Source organism: Haematobia irritans, chromosome 1, assembly GCF_050003625.1.
Source record: "Haematobia irritans isolate KBUSLIRL chromosome 1, ASM5000362v1, whole genome shotgun sequence".
NCBI classification, from domain to species: domain Eukaryota; kingdom Metazoa; phylum Arthropoda; class Insecta; order Diptera; family Muscidae; genus Haematobia; species Haematobia irritans.
This window is the reverse complement of record NC_134397.1, coordinates 3,087,978-3,099,782: the sequence shown is the minus strand read 5'-3', so window position 1 is coordinate 3,099,782 and position 11,805 is coordinate 3,087,978. Positions and strand designations below refer to the sequence as shown.

The 11,805-nt window shown below is 33.3% G+C and overlaps 2 protein-coding genes and 1 long non-coding RNA gene across 3 annotated transcripts; 2 read left to right on the top strand and 1 right to left on the bottom strand.

The window, feature by feature from the left end:
• The first annotated feature begins 1,785 nt into the window (after positions 1-1,785).
• LOC142237121 (uncharacterized) lies at positions 1,786-2,507 on the top strand. The gene is made up of 2 exons (XR_012722354.1): positions 1,786-1,934; positions 1,999-2,507. It is a non-coding gene; the product is annotated as an uncharacterized LOC142237121 (long non-coding RNA).
• A 3,948-nt stretch (positions 2,508-6,455) lies between these two features.
• Positions 6,456-8,116, top strand: MRG15 (mortality factor 4-like). Its single transcript, XM_075288949.1, has 4 exons — positions 6,456-6,637; positions 6,691-6,808; positions 6,869-6,981; positions 7,031-8,116. Exons 1-4 carry the CDS (start codon positions 6,610-6,612, stop codon positions 7,999-8,001), a joined length of 1,230 nt encoding a protein of 409 aa, XP_075145064.1. The 5' UTR covers positions 6,456-6,609; the 3' UTR covers positions 8,002-8,116.
• Positions 8,117-10,157: 2,041 nt separating this feature from the next.
• LOC142220061 (18S rRNA aminocarboxypropyltransferase) lies at positions 10,158-11,070 on the bottom strand. Its single transcript, XM_075288947.1, has one exon. It carries the CDS (start codon positions 11,012-11,014, stop codon positions 10,247-10,249), a length of 768 nt encoding a protein of 255 aa, XP_075145062.1. The 5' UTR covers positions 11,015-11,070; the 3' UTR covers positions 10,158-10,246.
• Positions 11,071-11,805: the final 735 nt, after the last annotated feature.

Genomic DNA, 11,805 nt, shown 5'->3' with positions numbered 1-11,805 from the left:
AACAGCTATTTTGTAACTATTCTGCGTTTATTTCTCAGCAATTTAATTGACAACATCGCCAAACGTCATAATATTTTTACGTATACATACGCAGCAGCTGATTGTTTACATACACGCATTCATAATAATTTTTTTGAAGTGTTTTTCTACCAGTTTTTGAATTGTTTTGAACCAAATCTCACAAAGCACTGGACAATAAGAATCCAAATGGATTCCGTCAATTTGTTATGCAAACTTTTACATCCGAAGCAATTGACAATCCGTTCAGCAACAAACTTAATTCAGCAACAAAACAATTGGTGAAAAACGCTATGCCGAAAAGAAGACACATAAGGAACAAAATCATAGTTTGAATAAAGTCGAATATCTTAAAATCGTCGTTATCACACCACCATGGAAAGACAAATGCGTGTGAGAATTTTCAAGCAAAATTTAAAAATCATACAGGATTTGAATGCAAATGAGAGTGGTAGTGCCAAATATGGTATCACTGAATTTGCTGATTTGACCAGTACCGAATATAAACAACGTACCGGCATGTGACAACGAGATGAGGGTAATGCTCTTTAACCCCTAAAACTGAAATTCCAGACATTGAATTGCCCAAAGAATTCGATTGGAGAGAAAAGGTCAATGTGGCTCTTGCTGGGCTTTTAGTGTTACCGGAAATGTCGAAGATTTGCATGATGTCAGGACTGATAACTGGAACAATATTCCGAGCAGGAATTATTAGATTGTGATACAACAGATTCAGCTTGTAATGGTGGTTTGCCCGATAATGCTTATGATGCCATTGAGAAAATTGGAGGTTTAGGACTTGAACTTGAAATGAATTTCCCTATCATGCACGCAAAGAACAATGCCGCTTCAATACATCGAAAATCCATGTTAAAGTAAAATGTCATGTTGATTTACCCAAAAACTCATACATGTGGTGGCTGTCTGTACAACTCTTTGAAAGGTTTTTGTGCAGCCATCATGGAAATACAAACCATACCATTTCTCATACTTAATACCACCACTCCATACCCAATAAATTTTCATCTAGTTTTTTTTTCTCACATATATATTTTTTTCTTCGTCTTACGATATTGTTACTTCCTTATTATTTTTTGTCAAACGAAAGTATAGTGTATAATGTAAAGTTCATATTCAAATTCAATAAACTTAAGCCCATAACTCACGTTCAAGGGTAGTTCCTAAGCCAAAGTCACTGTTCCCGACTTATAATTCGTCACAAAGGGATGTTAGAGTTCTATACCAGAGAATATCTCAGTCACGTCATAAAATTGAATTGATAAAATGCAAGATATATGGACAATGAATGTCGCTGAGTGAAATTTAAAAGCAGCAATTAAATTAAATCGATTCATTCCAGCCTATCGCACTGATAAACATCAGTCCAAAATGATTGCAAGCATGAGTGCTATACATGAAAATTATTTTGCTATTTAAATAAAAACAAGTTAGAAAAGTCTAAAGTCGGGCGGGCCGACTATATATGCACCACTTTGTGATCTACACGGTTGAAAAAGACTGTTTTTCATATGTTTGGCTATAAACATTATATGTTTGGAACACAAATTTTTAAACACAATATTTTTGAGTGCAAGCATATAATGTTCATAAACTAGCATAACATGTTTGGGACATATATGTTAATATGTTAGAACATATTATGTTTGGGACATAAAATGTTTGTAAATATAATATGCTTGGATGCAAACATATATTAATTTAGAAATAGCCTATAAACATATATGTGTTTAGTAGCTTGGAGCGCAATTTAACAGGGAGCGATTTTGAATTAAGTTGGTGGTTGTTGCTTGTTATTACAAAATTAATATTTTATTTTTCCTTGGGCAATTGATCAGCTACTTCTTTGATCCTTACAAACTGTGTGGTCCGCTGTTCGAATCCCCGTCCGGCAAAAGGTAAAATTAAAATAAAAAAAAATCATAAAATTGAATACTTTATTCTACAATGTTTGTATTACAGAAAAAGGTGCTAAGAACTAAAAAATCTCGTGGAAGTGAGAAAGATGTGGGGCAATATACAATTGGGCAGAAACAAAATTTTGAGCATTTAAGGCCGGTACTCTGTTCAGTTTTCGCGTTGAAACTCCATACAAAACCAAAACATGCGAAAAACTAGCGAAATTTTTTCCATTTGTGGTACTTTGTTTTTTTCGAGTTGAAAAACTGACGTAACTCGCGTAGTCAGTATTTTCATAACATGGCGCCATTTGCAATGTGAATTAAGAAATAATTTATTTATTAAACTGATTTTTGTGAATTTATAACACAAAAGTGGATCTGATTATTATTTAAAAATGTAATCTGATGATTGATAAAACAAAGTATAACATGGAGTTGTATTTCCATAATAAACTAGCAACAATATCTAGCCGCTCCCTACTATATGGTACAATATAAATAATGTACATATATAACATGAAATTTAAACACAAATGTTAACAAAATAAAAGCTTTATTTGGTGAATTATATTTTACAATCGTTTCATTAGTACTGGGCATCGGGATAATAAACACAAAACATAATTTAAACAAAAGGAGACACAGCAATTGATGTTCCAAAACAAGCATTAGCACTTCAACCAACATGTATAGTACCGAGGTAGCAATGAATGGAATCACAAGAATTAATTGCTATGTTCCAAAAAATAAAATTCAGCACTGTAAACTTTATTTTTATAATTCCAAAGATATTTGTAAAATAACTTCGCCTGCTTCTTCTTTTTCAAATTATTTATTTTGTATGCGTGTGTGTGTAAATCGAGTCACTAGTTGCCTATGTATATGTAATCATTTCGTGACATTTTGCGATGTTGTCAATACATTTCGATGAAATAAACGCGAAAAAGTTCCAAAACGGATGTTTTTTTCCTTCAAAATATATTGTCAACACTATCATTTTTCAACGCGAAACAATGATTGAGTGGAACTTTTTTCGCATCAACAAACAGAGTACCGGCCTTTAGGTCGAAAACCTATGTTGTTAGCACCTATATTACCTGTCTATTTTCATAATTCATTATGATTGTAAATATATAAATAAATAAATAAAATTTTGAGCACAATATTGTTTGGGAGAATTTTTTTAAGCATATAATATTTTTGGGTGCAAAATGCTTCCAAACATATTATATGGTCACATAATAACATATTGTTTTTTGGAAGAAAACATTATTGAATTTGGATGCAAAAATACAAAATGTTTGGAAATTGACTACCCAAACATATATTTTTTTAGACCAATATGCTTTCAAACATATTATATATTGGAAGAGATCAAACATATAAATGTTTGGGCAATACCCAAAAATGTATATGCTTGAAGCAAAATATGTTTGGGAGTATATGTTACAGAAGCGATTTTTTGTGAGCGTGTACATTTTCGATACCATCTGAAATCCTCCAAATTTGTTGGGTGATATATATAAAGGTTTATGTTCCCATATACATACTTTTAAATCTGAACCGACAATATATTTAAGACTTCTTAGAATTTTTTTGACTTAAAATTTAAGTCGGTTAAATCGGTTAACGCCCCATGGCGATAGATATTTATTAGAAATAAAGTTCAATTTGAGTCATTTTTACAAGTTTTCGACTAACAGTGACGATGTTACAATGTATTTTGATCATTTTTCTCGAAATCAGAAAAAATATATATGGGAGCTATTTCTAAATCTGAACCGATTTCAACCAAATTTGGCACGCATAGCAACAAAGCTAATTCTACTCCCTGTACAAAATTTCAACAAAAAACTTGGCCTCTTTGGTCATATGAGTCTAAATCGGGCGAAAGAAATATATGGGAGCTATATCTAAATCTGAACTCCTAGTGCAAAATTTTAAGCAAATTGCGCTAAAACTATGGCTTTTGTGATCATATAGGTCCAAATCGGGACTTAAATCTGAATCGATTTCAATAAAATTTAGCACACTTGACTTTACTGCTAATTGTAATCCTAGTGCAAAATTTCAACCAAATCAGGGTAAATCTCAGGCGTCTGGGCCCATATAAGTGAATATCGGAAGAATGATATATATGGGAGCTATATCCAAATATGAACCGATTTCAATAAAATTTGGCACACTAGACTATACTACTAATTGTTCTCCTAGTGCAAAATTTAAACCAAATTGGGGTAAAACTTTGGCTTCTGGCCCCATATAAGTACATATCAGGCGAACGATATATATGGGAGCTATATCTAACTCTGAACCGATTTCTTCCAAAATCAATAGGGTTCTATTCTGATCCAAAACACATAATTGTGTCAAATTTGAAGTCGATTGGGCTTAAATTGCGACCTAGGCTTTGATTACAAAAATGTGTTCACAAACAGACGGACATGGCTATATCGACTCAGGAACCCACCCTGAGCATTTTTGCCAAAGACACCATGTGTCTATCTCGTCTCCTTCTGGGTATTGCAAACATATGCACTAAATTATAAAACCCTGTATAGGGTATAACTTTTTATTTATGTGGCATAAACATTTACCATTTATTTTTGGTATAACTTTGTTCAGAACAACTAATTTTATATTTGGAACATAGCAAATTATTCTTGTGATTCCATTCGTTGCAACCATAGTACTGCATCATCAATAGCACTGCCTCCTTTATATTTACCATGAAATGACAGCATAATTTGTGTTTATTATCCCGATGCCCAGTAAAAAGAAACGATTGTAAAATGAACTTCGCTAAATAGAGCTTTATTTGTTAACATTTTTCTATAAATTTCATGTTATATAGATTATTTCTATTCAATCATGTAGTAGGGGGCGGCTAGATGGTGGTTGCTAGTTTATTACGAAAATACCACTCCATGTTATATTTATTTCGTCAATCGATCGTATAACAATTTTAAATAACAACGCGAACCACTTTTGCATTATAATTTAACACAAATCATTTGAATAAATAAATTATTTCTTAATTCGCATTACAAATGGCGCCGTTTTCAAACTAACTAATCTCAACATATGGAAGGATTTAACACGACCTAATTAGGGACTATGCGCTTTATGTCAGTTTTTCAACTCGAAAAAAACAAAGTACCACAAACGAAAAAATATTTCGGTAGTTTTTCGCATTTTTGGTTTTGTATGGGATTTCGCTGCGGAAACCGAACATAGTACCTACCTTAAATTTGTATGAATGATATACCCACTTCAAATTGAAAGTCAAAGCCAAAATTCTATGAATTTTGTATAATTTATTAATTTTCATCAAAATAAAATATATAATAATACACTACATTACCAATTGATAAATAATAATCTTATTAAACATATCAACAAATAAGAACAAAAAAAAAAACAAACAACAAAACTTTAAATATCTTAAACATTATTAGTAAACACTTTTGCATTGATAATTCGATTTCCTTCTTTTGGTGTCATAAAACAGCATTAACATTTATTAACATGCGGGCAATTTGAAATTAGGAACGTACTGGACCGCGTGTTAGAATTGATTTCCAGCAGAAGGAATTCACAAAATATCCATTTTAAACTGATAATAGCATATGAATTAAACTGACGATGTGATGCACATGTTCATCCAGAAGTTGTTGATTTCAACAATTTGTTGTTTTTAAAAATTTTAATAGGTTGCACTTGTAATGTTTCTGGAAACTTTTTCTTGTCGATAAGCCACTCATTTTTCATTGGTCAGCTTCTTAATGTTTGCAAGAATGTAGCATCCAAAGATTTTAGTTTTCTGCAAAGAGATTTAAATTTAGTGACTTCTCTAAAGTGTTGATTTAATTTTTCATATTGACGTACCAATTATTATAAACTATTTGAATCAGTTCCAGTTAATTGTCCACAATTTTTTCATCGGCCAGCTTTTTAATGTTTTCAAGAACGTAGAATCCATAATTTCAGTTTTCTGCAAAGAGATATACATTTCGTGACTTCCTTAAAGTTTTATTTCATTTTTTATTTTCACTTACCTATTTTTATAAACTATTTGGTTATTTGTCTAAAATTTTCCATTTTTTTTATTTCTTGCAATTGACCACGAACTTCGTTGCACAAATAAGTATTGAAAACCACATGGTTTTTTCGTTGCATTTTAGTGTTTTGTCAAAGTTTTCTCATATTATCTTCAACACCTTTTCAAAGATTTCGTCAACATTTTGGCAAATTGGAAGTAATTCGCAAACAATTTGAAGATGTATTGAAGATGAGCTATTTCAAGTCAAGTTGAATTTATGTTGAAAATTATATTTACCCTCAAACTGAAAAGTTGTGTTTATTGTGTTTATTGGGAAACTTTGATATTTTGTTGGCAGAGTCCTCTGGTGCTTTAGTTTTGCTATGACAAGACTGCATCTTCTTCTAAATTATCTTTGTCTGATTATATTTACAATGTTGCCATATTCTGGTTAATTTTGATTATCAGTCTGGTATAATACTCAATTGGCTTTCTTCATCAGCTGTACACTGTAAAGTCAAACAATTTGGAAAATTTGTTTACAAAAAAGGAAATTAACTCTCGCTAATTATAAATTTTTATCTTGTATTCGAGATCCCCAAAGCCGTCAAAATAACGTCCACAAGTGAAATGCAACCAAAATTTAAGTTCGCCGAAGGTATGTGCTGCACCATAGATGATATTCCCCTAATTAGTATTGTTGATTTTCAGGCGAAAAGGTACTCTGCTTTCATGGTCCATTAATATATGAAGCTAAAGCCTTAAAGAGTACGATTACTAAGGACAAACAACTGAAATATTTCGTTCACTATGCTGGTTGGAATAAGAAGTATGTACACTATAAATATACAACCAAATTATATTCTTAGTAAATGAAATTTGATTGTAGCTGGGACGAATGGGTTCCCGAGAACCGTGTTTTGAAGTTTAATGACACAAACTTGCAAAGACAAAAAGAACTACAAAAGGAACATGACGCCAAGAAAGAGAAAAATCGGAAAAGTAAGCAATAAACAAATTTGTCGGTAAATACTTATCTCATTTGTTTTAGATGCCCAAAAAGGAAAAAAGGGAGATACTTTAACGGCGACATCGAAGGACAGCGGAGCAACTAGTAGCGGTGGAAGTGAATCAAGAGCTTCAACACCTTCAAAGGAATTAACCAATTCGACAACCGTCCCAACTACAGCTTCTGGAAGGGGAAATCGAGCAAAACTAAATGCTACTCCCGTCACCATGGATTCAAAGAAAGATGCCGTAGGCAAAGAAGACTCAATGAAGGATGACAGGGAAGAGCCAGTTATAAAAAAGAAGAGAGGCACTTCAACGAGTTCCTCCGAAAAATCAGCTACAAACATTGTTGCATCCAACAGCAGTACAACTGTACAAAATGCCTCAGTTAACGCAGCTACACCTACAAACAACACGAACGTCGCTAGTTCGACGGGAATAAACAATACTCGATTAGATTCCTATGTAGAAAGCGAAGAAACGTTCCTTTCGAAAATAGAGGTAAAAATCAAAATTCCTGACGAGCTGAAGCAATGTTTAGCCGATGACTGGGATGCTATAACAAGACAACACAAGCTATTGGATATACCCGCAAAAATCACAGTACAAGATATCGTAGATCAGTATATTAGTTTTAAGAAATCAGCAAAATCTTCAAATGCTTGCAAAGAGTTAGCCATATCAGATGTGCTTAATGGCGTTGTAGAATATTTCAATGTTATGCTGGGCTCACAGCTACTGTACAAATTCGAGCGCCCGCAGTACGCTGACATTTTGCAACAATATCCGGATACGCCTCTCTCCAAAATGTATGGATCTTTCCATTTGTTACGTTTGTTTGTCAAATTGGGATCTATGCTAGGCTATTCTGCTTTGGATGAAAAGGCTATGCAATTGTTGTTGGTGCATTTGCACGACTTTTTGAAGTACTTGGTAAAAAATAGCGCTACTTTCTTTAGCATGTCCAGTTTTGTAAATGTTTCCCCAGAATATCATCGCCACACTCAATGATTTTAAATGAAAATTTCTGGCTACCTTGAAGTTCGCAAATTTATATTGTCTTTTTTTCTCAACTTACACTTTATTATTACTAGACCAGATAATAAATATTTAATTCAAATATGTATTTGTGGTGTTAATTAGTATGGGATTATTTTACTTCATTGAGAAGGTATTGAATCAATAAAATTAATTTAGTTATAGCTCAACAAAGCATTTTATTCTTTATTTATTGTCCAAAAAATAGCCTTACCACTTCCATACTAATCACCTTTATCTTCTTGAAACTACATATTTGCAGTCTGTAAATTTTACAGTTATATATTTCTGTATTGCACAATTTTCTTACTTGTTAAGAAAAACTCATTTGTTCCAAGAACGAATGGAAGACTAATTTAGAATATTATTTGATTTCCACGTTACCTCCAGTGCAGATTTGTTTAAGTGTTTTGCTATTATTACATTCTTTGCAATAGAAATTCCTTTGTAATATCTAAAAAGACAACAACCTATTCCGAGCTTACATATTTTTATATAAACATAGTATAATAAAATTGAAGGATGTTTTTTTGTATTATTTTATTATTATATTTTTTTGTGAACATCTGTGCTATTGTAATACAATTAATGCGTGATATGACGCGACTTGAAAAAAAGTCAAGGGTTATTACATACAATTAATCTAAGTTCTCACTAGCATCGAAATCGTATTTTGCCTATATACGACTTTCATAGCGGTTGGTGTAGATTTTTAAATTATAATTATAAAAAATTGGAGTTCTTCATTTATAAAAACAGAAAATTATTAACTTCAATTAAATTCACGTAAACAACTACCATGTAGTCTATAGGCTTATCCTTTGATACTTCTTCTAATTTATATACAGTGAAAAAGGTTTTTTTATCCCCTGATTTTCTCCAACAGCCAATATTAATTTCTCTGTTTCTTCCATAACATGTAATTGATGTGCAATGGGGACCCATGTCATTCAACCCCAGTTTCGACCATACACCAAAAGGTTTTGCCTCATTTCTGAGTGCAAAGCTTCTCTAAGTGGTTTCACGCCCTCGCATTCATTGAGCTAAACAAAGAATCGGGATAGTTTAAGTGAGCCTAAGATAACGGGCTTCCACTATCCATAATTTTCCATAGAGAAAATTTTGGTTGCGTTTCGTTTTCTGAATATTGGTCGTACGTAAACTTTGTCGAGTTGTCCCTAACTTTATTAACCAATAATGCAGGTTTGATTCGTCAACAATTAGTGCACCTTTTTATTAACAAATTGGTTGGTCTACTAAAGGGTGATTCTTTTGAGGTTAGGATTTTCATGCATTAGTATTTGACAGATCACGTGGGATTTCAGACATGGTGTCAAAGAGAAAGATGCTCAGTATGCTTTGACATTTCATCATGAATAGCCGAACGATCTGCCACAACGTCGAATTTTCAGTGAATGGGCTCTAGAAAAGTTGGCAGAAAATCCGCTTTTTTATCGACAAATTTTGTTCAGCGATGAGGCTCATTTCTGGTTGAATGGCTACGTAAATAAGCAAAATTGCCGCATTTGGAGTGAAGAGCAACCAGAAGCCGTTCAAGAACTGCCCATGCATCCCGAAAAATGCACTGTTTGGTGTGGTTTGTACGCTGGTGGAATCATTGGACCGTATTTTTTCAAAGATGCTGTTGGACGCAACGTTACGGTGAATGGCGATCGCTATCGTTCGATGCTAACAAACTTTTTGTTGCCAAAAATGGAAGAACTGAACTTGGTTGACATGTGGTTTCAACAAGATGGCGCTACATGCCACACAGCTCGCGATTCTATGGCCATTTTGAGGGAAAACTTCGGAGAACAATTCATCTCAAGAAATGGACCGGTAAGTTGGCCACCAAGATCATGCGATTTGACGCCTTTAGACTATTTTTTGTGGGGCTACGTCAAGTCCAAAGTCTACAGAAATAAGCCAGCAACTATTCCAGCTTTGGAAGACAACATTTCCGAAGAAATTCGGGCTATTCCGGCCGAAATGCTCGAAAAAGTTGCCCAAAATTGGACTTTCCGAATGGACCACCTAAGACGCAGCCGCGGTCAACATTTAAATGAAATTATCTTCAAAAAGTAAATGTCATGGACCAATCTAACGTTTCAAATAAAGAACCGATGAGATTTTGCAAATTTTATGCGTTTTTTTTTTTTAAAAAGTTATCAAGCTCTTAACAAATCACCCTTTATTACATAAAATAAAAACTTGAAAGTCAATTATCTTCCTCTTCGGAACTGCTGCTTGTAGGGTAAAATTCCTTGTAGTCTTTAGGCTTATTCCTTGCTTCTTGTTCTTCATTTATGTATGTATTTTGTACTTGCACAATTTCCTCACTGGATTTACACTCAGCATATCTGTTTAGAAGTGATTCATTCAGTTCCAAAAATGAATGACCCCATGAAAATTTTCCCATATACCATTGAGCTTCTGATTGAAATCCACATATATACAACGTGGCGGCGATTGCTTCCACACAACTTAGCTTGCACGGTTTCCCATAGTTGATTGGGTTTGCAGCAACAAGAAATGGCAAAAGACGGGGATTGGGACTTTTCATTCTAGAGAATGGTGTTTCGTCTAACTTGGCCCAAGAGCAGTCCACCACAGCTATCCCAGAAGTCCTAACAATATTTCTATCCAATGGACTTACGCAGCTCTCGCCAACAGGTGTCAAAACTAATCCAGGAAACTTCTGACCAAGTTTCAAGTTTTCTATCAAGCCCAAACGGGATAGTTTTCGTCCAGAACATTTTTTAGGATCGCAATGATTGAGGTCCCACATTGCAATTGGAAAATCTGGAGCTGTTCCATGTTCATCTTCAAATTCTGAAGATGATGAAGAGGAGCTGTCAGATGCGACGAGTTCACTCTCATTTTGAGCAAACGAGCGTTCACAATTACGGTTGGATTTTACATTACGATATGGTCCACGATTTGAACCTCCTCGTTTTGTTTTTGAGCGGTGCTTTGCGGAACTCATCTTATTATCTATATGTAGTTTCTTTCAATTATTTATATGTATGTAACAAGTCGTCATATGGTTGTTTCAGAAACTGATTAGTCAAACGACTTAATTTTCGTATGGTAATGTAGAATAAAAAGGGCAAGTAGTCGTGGTGAAATATTGCTTACCATCCCAATAAACACAAACGTTTGAAAAATACTAAAATTCAATAATTTTTCAAACATTTTTTCAAAGGATTAGGGTAATATTCAAGTTGAGAAATTGTTGAGAAAATCGCGACATTACCCTCAACAGTAAAATTCAACACAATAGCAATAATTTCTCAATTGTAATCCTCAAATTGTAATCCTAACTAATATAATACCAATCAAAATGTAATTATCTTATTAAACGTATTAATAAATAAAACTATGAATACAATACAATGTTGGTGTCAAATAACTATTATTTAATATGCTGGCAATAATAATTACTATCGAGGAACTTGCTGGCTTGTGTGTTAGAATAGATTCCAGCAAGAGGAAATCACAAAATATCAAACTGATGACGGGATGTAAATTGATGTAAAATGCACATTTTCATCCAGAAGTTCTTGATATAGGAATTGTTGCACTTTGTTTTAATTGGTTGCACTTTGTAAGTTTTCTGAAAACTTTTCTTTGTTGTTTCCTTCATCGGTTTTTCATCGGCCAACATCTTCCAAGAATATACCATCCAATGATTTTAGTTTTCTGCAAAACAATCGAGTTTTGTGATTTCCATTATGTTTTCATTTCACTTTTTATTTTGACTTACCAATTTGTATT